Here is a 12,182-nt window from a genome sequence, read left to right on the forward strand (position 1 = left end):
AAAAAATTATAAAAAGCACTCGGCATTATTAAATTAAAAAATAAATAAATTACTCCACCTGGCAGAGGAATGAGCCACGGCAGCACAGGCGTCCACGATCTCGACGCACAATTGCAGGTCTCGGTGGTTACCGGTGGCCTCATGAGATCTCAAGCAGGTGAAAGCTGCACCCAGAAGACCCGTATACACTGTCGGGTCCAAGCTCCCATTACTGCCCCGACCTTTCCACGTCACTTCCACAACCTGATTTCATAAGTATGTCATCAATATCACACTCATAATTCCAAACCCAAAAAACATCGTACACAGGAAACCATCGCGGTCGATCGAAATTAAGGCGCTATTAAACTAAACATAAGCTAGATAATTATATTTTTGTAAGAATTTAACACCCACAATCTAAACCCACAAAAAGTTTTACAGTGTACAGAGCAAATAATCGCTTTACTATCCGAATAAACCATATTAATAAGTTTAAAAAAAATATATTTATTATACCTTGTCCTTGAGAGAAATTGCAGCTTTGAGAAAAGTCTCAGCTGGAAGTGAGAGGTTTGGAGCCGTTGGATCACCTGCGTGGATCATATCAAACAGTTCTTGATTCCCTTCTTCATGATTACTTTCTTGAGAAGCAAATTTTACCACAGAAGACGACATTCTCTACTTGGGAAACTTTGCTCTCAGATATCTATCAAATTAAGGCCAGAATAATTATGGGTTTATGCGCGCGCACACATATATATATATGGGCATTCTACAAGTACATAGGGTGTCCCCCTATTGGAGGGGGGCGCCGGTGGGCCAGGCGCCCCCTCCAATAGGGGGCCGCCGGGTGTCCATTATGGACACCCTTAGGTAGCCCCCTATGTACTTGTAGAATGGCCCAAGTTTATATTCTATATATATACTTACAATAAGTTTCTAGGGAACTCTTTGGAAGAAAGAGAGAGAAAATGGAGAAATAAAAAAAAAAAAATCTCCTTGCACTGTGCGCGCCGTGCTGCACGGAGCTTTTGCTCTCTGTATTTTTTTTCATTATTATTTTTTTCTCCATTTTTTTGGCATTTTGTTAAAATAAATATTTTTATTCTCTCACCAACAATGTACAAAATGAACTGAGCAAATGAAATATGGAATAAGCAAACAATCTATAAACAAAATGAACTTTAATCCTAGTGCATATTATCAAAATCAGTTTGAAGGTACACTTAGGCAATTGATCAAATACTTTTACAACAATCAATTAGAACTACAAACCAAACTACTTCAACTCACCATTAAAGACAAATATTAACAATTGAAGAGAGAAATGCATTGTATGAGTTCCACATTACACCAGTTTCATAAAATTAATCAATCACATTACGTTGAAGCTAAAGTTGAAGCAGGCAAATGATGTTGCTAAAATTTTGATGAATCTCTAACCGTATGGAAATGGAAAACTTTACAAATTGCAATTGTTATGGTAGCGAATCAGAGAAGAACTCGATGAATTAGGGGATGAACCAAGGAGAGAAACCATGCCTTCTTACACAATCAATAGTAGAGGAATGGGCTAGCCGAAAATGATGGAGAAACTGTATGGTTCAAGCTAGAAACAATAATTAAAAAAAAAAAGAAAGAAAGTACAAGACGAAATATATGATCGACGCGTGTCCCGCTAATGCTCTGCTCTTTTATATATGTAGGATATCAATCGTTCATATTCCCAATTTTTTTATTTCCATAATTGCCCTAGAGCTAGATGGTCAAATGACAACAATGCCTTGCACATAAATACCCATTCACCCTAATTCCACAATGTGGTGGGATGGCCCGAAAACAGTTCGTCAACCATGTGACAGAAAAGCTAGATAATGCAAGTATTTCTATTCAATTGTGGGCCAACAATCAATCTTTTATGAAACACTTTCTACGAAGGTTCTTTGTTAGTGCAAGGTTACTACCATTATCACTTAGGAATCTATCCAAATTCACGATAAAGATAAATATTACTGTCTCTTGAACACTTTTTAGCCTCTAATTAGTAGGATTAAAATTAAAATTTTAATTTAAACTAAAAGTCAACAATTAATTTAAATCACATATTTTATGGAGTTCATAATTTTTCAACTACACATTTTATCAATTTTTATCAAAATTTACTAAAAATTTGATTTTAATCTCTACCGAACAGAAGCTTACCATCAAAATAGTTTATTAGTGATAACTATAATTTTACTTAAACGTCAATTATTTGATTAACTAAACTTCAATTTGCTTCAATCATTGAAAAGGCTATATATTTATTAATAATATAAGCCAATTGGAACTTATATCGACATTAAAAAGGAAGACTTACTGTTGAAGTCCACGCATACCCATTGCCTATTTCTTCCCAAGTCTGCCGTTGAATTATCTTCACATTTCCAAACCATTCATCAGCAGGGAAACAATTACAAGAACACAAGGCAGATTGGTTTCTTCAGAGTTGGTTTTGACTTTGAGAGGTAAAACTCCATGTCTTTCAGAATGACTAATTATTAATTTTGAATTTTCATACAATTTATTTTTCTTGGATCATCGTTTCCTTATGTTATTAAACAAAGATTTTGATGCGCTTATTGTCATCCTTTCCAAGAGTCAAGATCTAAATGCTATAATTTTATCTTTTTCCTTTTCTGTTCTGTTACTGATAATAAAGAGCCTGTTTCTTCCTAAGTCTGCCTCTGAATTATCTTCACATTTCTGTTCCATTCATCAGTTGGGAAACAATTACAAGAACACAAGGCAGATTGGTTTCTCTTCTCTTCCGGCTCATCAGCTTCTTTCAGTTAAAACTCCAGTGTTAATTTTGACTTTGAGAGGTAAATAACACCTTGTCTTTTAGAATAACTAATTATTAATTTTGAATTTTCATACAATTTATTTTTCTTGCATCATACTCTGCTAATGTTATTATACAAAGATTTTGATATGCTTATTGTCATCCTTTCCTAGAGTCAATATCTAAATGCTATAATATTATCTTCTTGAGTTTTATATATTATATTATATTATATTATATTATATTATATTATATTATATTATATAGTAGAAAATAAGTTTTCAGAAAAAAAAGAATTTTCAGAAATTGAGTGCTAATTAAGTGGAAGTAATGATATATGAACAGTCAGGTGTTTCACTTCCATATACTTGTACAAATGTTTCTTTGACGAGGTTTGCAACAGATATACAAAAAATTCCTGGAAAGAATTAGAAAAATAAACATTAAATATGATTAATTTCACGTAGAAAAGGTAATTTACCAAATAACCAAGCAAAAAAGTTGACGTAGCCATAACTCTAACAATAAATTTTTTTCGAGTGAAAATAATATAACGAGTTATTATAATCCAATCCACGTTGCCAATCAAATTATCTAGAATAGGATTGTATGGAGTTTGTGGAAAATTTAGGATTCACAAATGTATAAATAATTTATTATTATTATTTTTTTATTTTCTGTTGAAAAATGCAATTTACATTTCCTTAACATCTCGCCATTGAAGAGATTTTCATCCAGTTTAGAGATCTAGATTACAATTTAAATCTATTTTATATTACGATTGGGGATGCTCTTATAACTCTTTTCTATAGTTGGAGTTTCACCCATAATAACAATCTTCTAGCTACTTTATGCTTATGGTGGCATTATTCTTCCACGTCGTCTTTGCTGAGTTTGTATTTTGCCTTCAATTTTTCTTGTATAACCAATCGGTATAAATTAAAGTAGATGAAGACTATATTCATGATGAGATGATCAACATGCAGGAATGACAATTATACGATAAATAGTTCATATTAAAATTATCTAATCCTATATTGTTTAAACAATTTTTAATTAATTGTTGAATCGATTTTTAAGCTTCATCTTATTAAGATCAAACTCAGGGTCAACCTGCTCCATCAGTGAAATAAATTTACATTTCACATTTCCACCGGCTTGGTTTGACAATACATGGTAAGATAGCTCTCTGATTTTCTATCAGATTTATTACTAATAAAAATTATTTATAGAAGCAGGCATAAATAAAACGGGAAATTGTTGATTTATACCATTGATTTATACAATTAATTTAAATCACACATTTTATGGAGTTCAAAATTTTTTAACTATACATTTCATCAAATTCTATCAAAATTTACTACAAATTTGATTTTAATCTCCACCGAGAAGGGGCTTACCATCAAAATAGTCTATTAACAATAACTATAATTTTACTTAAACATCAATTAATTAATTAACTAAACTTCAGTTTGCTTCAATCATTAACAAAAGGCCATATTTATTAATAGTATAAGCCAATTCAAACTTATATTAGCATTAAAAATGAAGACTTACTGTTGAAGTCCCACTCATACCCATCCAGGAACCTAGCCTGTTTCTTCCTAAGTCTGCCGTTGAATTATCTTCACATTTCCATTCCATTCATCAGCTGGGAAACAATTACAAGAACACAAGGCATATTAGTTTATCTTCTCTTCTAGCTCATCAGCTTCTTTCAGTTAAAACTCCAGTGTTAATTTTGACTTTCGGAAGTAAAAAACACCTTGTCTTTCAGAATAACTAATTATTAATTTTGAATTTTCGGGCAATTTATTTTTCTTGCATCATCCTTTCCTAATGTTATTATACAAAGATTTTGATGTGCTTATTGTTATCCTTTCCTAGAGTCAAAACCTAAATGCTCTAATTTTATCTTCTTCCTTTTCTGTTCTTTTACTGAGGTTGGGTTTTTGTGATTTGCTTTGGGTGTCTTATCTGTAGGCAATACAATGGGTGACATGCTAGCAAATGTTTTGGTGAATGTGGCGAGCGATTATTACAACCTTGAGAAAAAAATGCAAAATCTTAAGAGGAAGGTTGAACTACTCAGCTGTCAAGAAGCTGATATGGTTGCAAGGCTAAGAGAGGAAGAACGTCACCTAGGGAAAAGGCCAAAAAGTGTGGTCAAATATTGGCTGAGCGAAGTAGTATCAAAGCAAAAAGAATTCGAAAGCTTGGAAGCACAAGTGAACCAAAATAGTCGTATTTCGCGTGTGACCTTGACGAAACGTGCTGATGAAATGATTGAGGAAGTGACGGGACTTCTTGATCAAGGAATATTTTCTGAGGGGGTTTTACTAGATGTTAGTGAGACAATAGAGGAGAAATTCGTAACTGTAGAATGGAGAGGCCAATCATTTAAAGAAAATTTGGAGACAATTTGGATTTCTTTATTGGGGAATGAGGTCTCAAGTATTGGTGTCTATGGTATGGGAGGAGTTGGCAAAACAACTCTGGCACAATGTATCTACAATGAGCTCAAGAATGAAACTTCATTCTGCAAAAATATATTCTGGTTCACCGTCTCGCAAGATTCAAACATATACAAGTTGCAGAATGACATTGGAAAGGCCCTGAATCTAGATCTTTCCGGTGAAGATGATGAGTACAAGAGGGCAGCCAAATTGGGTTGGGCATTGGAGAGAAAAAAGAGATTTGTACTCGTGTTGGACGATGTCTGGACTCCTTTTTTGTTGCAGAGGATTGGAATTTCTCCCTCTCTACATGGATTTAAGATGATAGTAATTAGTCGATCACTAGAGGTGTGTCGCAATATGGAATGCCAAAACTATCTAAAAGTGGAAGTTCTTTCGGACGAAGAAGCTTGGAAGCTATTTATGAACAAACTTAGTTATGGCAAACGACTTCCACCCAAAGTGAAAAAGATAGCAAGAGAAGTGGTAAAGAAGTGTGCTGGTTTGCCTCTTGCAATTATCACCATGGCCGGAAGTTTGAGGGGAGTGGTTGACATTCATGACTGGAGGGATGCCCTGGAAGAGCTGAAAGAGTCGTGTGTGGGACGAGATGTCATGGAAGATGATGTGTTTCCGATACTATTGTCTAGTTTTAATCGATTGAGGGATCCAATCCTAAAGCATTGTTTCTTGTATTGTTCCCTGTATCCTGAAGACCAGAGTATTGACAGACACGAATTGATATCAAATTTCATTTCAGAGGGGCTAATGGAAAGAAGAAGAAGCAGGCAAGCATACTTTGACCAAGGTCACAAAATATTGAACAAATTGGAGAACGTTTGTTTATTGGAAAGATGTGAAATATCTTACCCTGTAGACCAGAGTGTGAATCTAGGTGTGAAGATGCATGATCTAATAAGAGACATGGCTTTAAAGATCACAAAAGATGACTACATGGTAAAAACTGGACTTCAGTTAAAGGAAATTCCAGAGGAGCAGGAATGGAAGGAAGATTTGGTTAAGGTTTCCTTAATGTGGAATAGGATAGAAGTAATTTCGAGAGTCACATCACCCAAGTGTCCTAAACTTTCAACCTTGCTTCTAAGGCTCAATCCTCTGAAGTCGATTCCAGATTCATTCTTTTTGCAAATGCGAGGCCTGCATGTTCTCAATTTGAGTGACACTGTGATTGAATACTTGCCCAATTCCATATCGGACTTGGAGGAACTTAATGCATTATTACTCAATGGGTGTCAGAACCTTGTGTTTGTACCACCATTGGGCAACCTCAAGGCACTGAAAGAGCTGGACCTCAGTCATACTGGCATTAAGGAAATACCCCAAGGCGTGGAAAGTTTAACCAATCTCAAATGCTTAGACACAATTGGCTCACGTATAGAAACAATAACAACAGGAACTTTACAAGGACTGTCACTTCTTCAGCATCTCACGCTCCCTCAACGGATGACAATACCAATCGAAGAAGTTGCGGGATTGAAACAACTAGAAGAAATCAAAGGCAAATTTCGTAGCATGCATGATTTCAACATATTTATGAAGTCTCGACCAAGAGATGGGCAGCTCAATATCTATAATATTCAAATAGGTGACAGTGTGGCTTATCTTTACAAAACAGGGTTAGCAAAAGCGAGAACTTTTGGGATAACTTTTGGGATAGACAGTCTTAAGAAAGGCGAAAGAGGCAAAGACAAGATTATGCTGCCACGAAATATCGAGTCCATGGAGTTTGACCGGTGTGGCCTGTGTAGTTGCTTATTTAATGATATCCTACAATTAAATACTGCTACAGAATTGAAGCACTGCTATGTTGAAAACGAGGATGGAATAGAGTTCATTGTGAGATTGTCGCTTGAGAAGGAACCGATGGCAGAAGAAGAAGCACAGTCTAGCTTGATGCCACTCCATTACCTTGAAAATTTGACCCTTGAGAGCTTGCCGAATTTTATTGGTCTCATCTGGTGGGATGTAGTACCACCAGTTGCATCGCTTCCACGTGGCCTTTTTTCTCACCTTCGATTTTTGATGATTTGGAATTGTGTAAAAATCAAGAAGCTTCTCCCTCGGAGTTTGATACCAAACCTTCATAACCTCGAGAAGCTGAGTGTTTATTCATGTGCAAAAATGGAAGAGATAATAGGAGATGATGAAAGTGATGGAGGCTTCGGTGCAGAAAGTAGTACCGTCATCACCCTGCCAAGGTTGAAGTTTTTGGAACTCTACAATTTGCCAGAATTAAAAAGCATCTACAAGGGGACAATAATTTGTGAGTCCATTAAGGTAATTTTTATACGAGGAATTAAAAAAGTAAAGAAGGTGCCTTTGTTTCTGCCGCCTCTCAATGGACAACCATCTCCGCCTCCATCTCTCATAAAGATAAGACTATGGGAAAATGATAAAGGATGGTGGGAATCACTGGAGTGGGACCAGCCCAATGCCTACAGTGTTCTTCACCCCTTTGTTGATTATTTGTCAATTTAGGCTAAAGCCTAACCTTTCCCCCCTCTTTATGCCCCTGAATTATATCCGTACTTGATAGGCGCATTTAAACAAGTTATGTGTCCTTATATTTTAAAGAATCCATCATTTACTCCCTTTTTGATTTTGCTCAAAATCAAATTTTTAGTAGATTTGAATAGAAGTTGATAAATATTTGATTGATAACATTATGAATTTCATGAAATAAGTAATTAAAAATGAGTTCAACTAAAAATGATTTTTTTTTTTTTTTTCCAAAAAAATAGAGCACTTAATGTCATCTATAATACCATCTATGTCGTCATCTAAACTGGTAGTAAGTAGAGCTAAGTTACATTATCAAAGAAAAACCAAATCATGTTTCGACAATATATGCATGTATATATTACATGTAAGTTTCAATGGACAACTTCTTGGTTCCCTTCACAACGTTAAAAAAAGTGCAACTTAACTGAACAATAGACAAGCTTGAAATTAATCTATATATATATACTGAAAAGAGAGTCAATTTATACTAAAAAAATCCATCAGCAAGTGACTTTCTTAGGCTACTGATAGAGAACGTGAGAAAACCATTGCCATAATCAGTAAATTACAATGGAAATAAGAAAATCATCCAAGAATGAAGAATCTCAACCACTCCAGAATGGTTGCTGCCACTTCCTTCTGTTCTCCACCATTAAATCATCCCAGAATCATCATCTTAACAATAAGGACAAAAAGCAGTCCACAATCAGAATCATCTTTCAGAAATATTATAAGAACAAAATCCATCCATGATAAATAACAATCATCAGTTATTGCATGCTGTTAGTATTCATCAAACAAATAAGTAAAAATGTATAAACTAATTCAGACTGAGAATGTGCAAAAATGATCTTTCATAATCATAAATGGAGGGAAGCCCCATGAACTTCCATAGTTCCATGCTTAAAAACAAACATAACTGGCACGACAAGCAACAAGAACATCAGATATTAAAGTTTGAAATAAGCCATTCAAAAATGGCTAAAACAACCACGGAACAGACACTGTAGAGACGACACCAAAGACCACACATCACCACCTGCAAATCAAAAACCACCACGGAGGACAAGATGGAGGGTAGACTCCATTTGGATGTTGTAGTCGGCCAGGGTCCTTCCATCCTCCAGCTATTTCCCAGCAAAGATTAATCGCTGCTGGTCTGGTGGAATACCCTCTTTGTCCTGAATCTTAGCCTTCACATTGTCAATGGTGTCAGAACTCTCCACTTCCAAAGTGATAGTCTTTCCCGTCAAAGCCTTGACAAAAATTTGAATCCATCCCCTCAACCTAAGTACCAAGTGCAGAGTAGACTCTTTCTGGATGTTGTAGTCTGCGAAGGTACGGCCATCCTCAAGTTGCTTCCCAATGAAGATAAGCCTCTGTTGGTCGGGTGGAATACCCTCCTTATTCTTATGTTGTCAATGGTATCGAGCTTTCCACTTCGAGGGGTGATAGTCTTGCCAGTCAAGGTTTTCACGAAAATCTGCATCTCTAAAGTTAAAACAAGAAACAAGACCCTATCAAAATTTATCTAGTTATGTTCTAAAAATAAAATTAAATAGTACAAAATTTTTTATCACTAACATATAAAATTATTGACAAAAATTGCAAATCGAACCACAAAAATGACAGATACAGAGCCAAAATCATTGGAATTAGGATATAATAAACAACATTTAGAAACCTCCACAGAAGAATTTATCCGATTCGTCTAAAAACAAAGAAAATCAGACAGTGAATCACATAATTTCTCAATCCAATAAATATAAGCCAAATAATTATCAAAACGGGGAACTCTCTTAACAACAAATTATATGCAGGACCAAAACACAAGATTTAGGGGGAAGCCAACAGATCGCAAGGAGACTTGAGCATAGAATTCTGGAATGTAACAAAATACTTCTTGAGAGAGTTGATACATGATTAAACAGATCCAATATCAATGAAAGATCATCAACACTCCCCTAGAATTTTCTTTCAACAATAGGAATAAATTATAAAATCGATCTACACATCAGGTCACAAAACTATGGCGCAAGAGCAGATAGATCTATCGTAAAATTTAAAATAGAAAATTATTGCGAATTCAGAATTAAATTCAAAAGAAGAAAGAGAAGGCTCAAATACCTTGAAAGGAAAATTTGAGAACGGTTTGCAGTAAGCGGTGTGCCGTAGAGACTGAGAGACACCAAATTAATTTGTTTTTTGTTACTATTTATGAAGGAAAGCTCCCCAAGTTTTTTAGATAATATAGTTTTCAGTTCTGAACTTTAGAATTTGATATTATAGTTTCTTTAGTCTATTTAAATGTATAAACTGTCAAAGTGTACGGTAAAATTGTATGTAATTTACGTGACTTAATTTTGGATATCAAGTTATTTTTTACAATTTTCATCTCTAATTTTAAGTCATGTCGAGGTTGTTTGCATTTTTGACATCTATTTGATTTAGTTTAAAAAATAAATCGATAACAACTTATTTTACAATAAACCATTAATTTTATTTACACATTTCATTAATTTCTATTCAAGACTTAAAAACTCACTTTTCAAAGTTGGGGGCAATGAAATATGTTAATCAAAATGTTAGGGGACTAAATCATAAATTTCTCTAAATGAAAGTTGATTTAATGCTACCTGTCTTGTGAACTCATGTGTTTAATATTCTTGATTTGAAAATTAAAAGTTATTAATCTTAAAATATTTGTTGCTAGAATGAGAGTTAATTACCAAATAGTCACTGAAATTTGTCAAAAATTTTCAGGTCACTGAACTTCAAAACTTCCCTAAATAGTCACTGAACTTTGCCAAAAGTTCCCAAAAGATAACTGAATTTTAAAACTTCCCTCAATAGTTTCTGAACTTTGTAAAAAGTTCTTAGAGGGTCACTCAATTTTGCAAATTGGGGTCCCATACATCACTGATTTAGTGACCTCTTAGGAACTTTTTGCAATGTTCAGTGATTGTTTAAGGAAGTTTTGAAGTTCGGCGACCTCCTGAGAATTTTTGACAAAGTTTAGTGACAATATGGGGAATTAACTTCCAGAATGATCTTGAGAATAGCATGATTTTAATAATCAAAGCACAAAGAATTGACCGTAAAAATAACTTTTTCATGAGAAATAGATGGCAAATTTATAGTTTAGTGAACACAAAATTTTAGTTGTTTAATGTATTTTCGATGAGAAATAATTGAGAGACTTTTGAATGTCTATTTGGCATTTACGTATTAGAAGTATTTTCACTCATATTAATTTACCTATAAAAAATACAATTGTCACAATTGAACAATATAATGACTTGTCATTGAAGCAGACCACGTGATCGTCAAACAAATAAATGAGCAGTTTCAGTTCATGACTCCAATCACAAGTTTTTCAAGCTATTTGGAATTCCCTCAATTATAGCATGCAAGCATTTAGCCTCTTTTTGATAAACTATTGCCTCAAATAACAAACTTATGCATCAAATAAACATAAGATGGCTAATGTAGTCGTTGACTATAAATAACATTACTATTTACAAAGTTTGTACAAGTATTGGGGGTCAAAAATTTTAAAAAGGTCACTCGTGCATATCGTTAAGGATATTAGGCCTCTTTTGTTTTGTATTAAAATTCAATTAAAATGCGAAGTAAAAGTCAACATTTAATTTTAATCGCATATATCGTGGATCCCATAGCTTTTCAATCATGTATTACATCAATTTTTATCAAAATCTACTAAAAATTAAATTTTAGATCTCCTCCAAACAAGGTATAGATGTAATTACTTTGTTCAAACTATTCAAAATATAATTAGCAATTCATGCACATTATCTCCAACAAATTGTATCTTCTTTTTTAACTCAATCATGGTCCTTAAATCATACATGCAAAAACGTCTGGAGGAAAAAAAGTGAAGTTCTGGATGATGAGCACTTGACTGGCCATTGCTAATGTTCTTCCCCGTCTTGACTCACGTCATCTTCATCAATGAGTAAATCCTCACTATAATCGTCTTCCTACTTCATTATCCCTGCCGTAGGATTGAAGGGGCGGCACTTTGGGAACTCACATTTGTACTTAAATGGAAATTTTATTTTTTATATTTTTTCTAAATTGAGAGATTGTTTATGTGTGATAGCAACTCATTTAATTAATACAACTTACGTGGAACTTAGTGCTTCGTCTCATTCATTTTCATTGACGTATATGATAACGAGGATGAACATTTGACAACTTTCTTATTAGGGTGGTGAAAAATAAAATAAAAAGAGTCTTTGCTACCTCTTCTGAGAAAGATTAAGATTAAAGGATAGACAAAATTAATGAACGGTTAAGAAAATTCACGATCTATGTTAACAATTCCCACCCAACTTACCCAATGTAAATTCAAGAGATCAAGCTTACGTAATAAT

The 12,182-nt window shown here is 34.2% G+C and overlaps 2 protein-coding genes and 1 pseudogene across 2 annotated transcripts in view; 1 reads left to right on the forward strand and 2 right to left on the reverse strand.

Moving 5' to 3' along the window:
• LOC111398210 (lanC-like protein GCL1) overlaps positions 1-738 on the reverse strand; it is a 1,309-nt gene extending 571 nt beyond the window's left edge. The window contains exons 1-2 of the mRNA XM_023025143.1: positions 499-738; positions 54-243 (exon numbers count right to left, since the gene is read on the reverse strand). Coding sequence (XP_022880911.1) covers positions 54-243; positions 499-657 — 349 coding nt within the window. The 5' untranslated portion in view covers positions 658-738. The remainder of the gene's footprint in view (positions 1-53; positions 244-498) is intronic.
• A 1,609-nt stretch (positions 739-2,347) lies between these two features.
• Positions 2,348-7,874, forward strand: LOC111398639 (probable disease resistance protein At4g27220). The gene is made up of 2 exons (XM_023025633.1): positions 2,348-2,489; positions 4,790-7,874. The coding sequence occupies exon 2, from the start codon at positions 4,798-4,800 to the stop codon at positions 7,759-7,761; it is 2,964 nt and encodes a 987-aa protein (XP_022881401.1). The 5' UTR covers positions 2,348-2,489; positions 4,790-4,797; the 3' UTR covers positions 7,762-7,874.
• Positions 7,875-8,616: 742 nt separating this feature from the next.
• LOC111398211 lies at positions 8,617-9,706 on the reverse strand (annotated as a pseudogene).
• Between the last annotated feature and the right edge of the window lie 2,476 nt (positions 9,707-12,182).

The sequence above is a fragment of the Olea europaea genome, chromosome 8, assembly GCF_002742605.1.
Source record: "Olea europaea var. sylvestris chromosome 8, O_europaea_v1, whole genome shotgun sequence".
In the NCBI taxonomy this organism is placed as follows: domain Eukaryota; kingdom Viridiplantae; phylum Streptophyta; class Magnoliopsida; order Lamiales; family Oleaceae; genus Olea; species Olea europaea.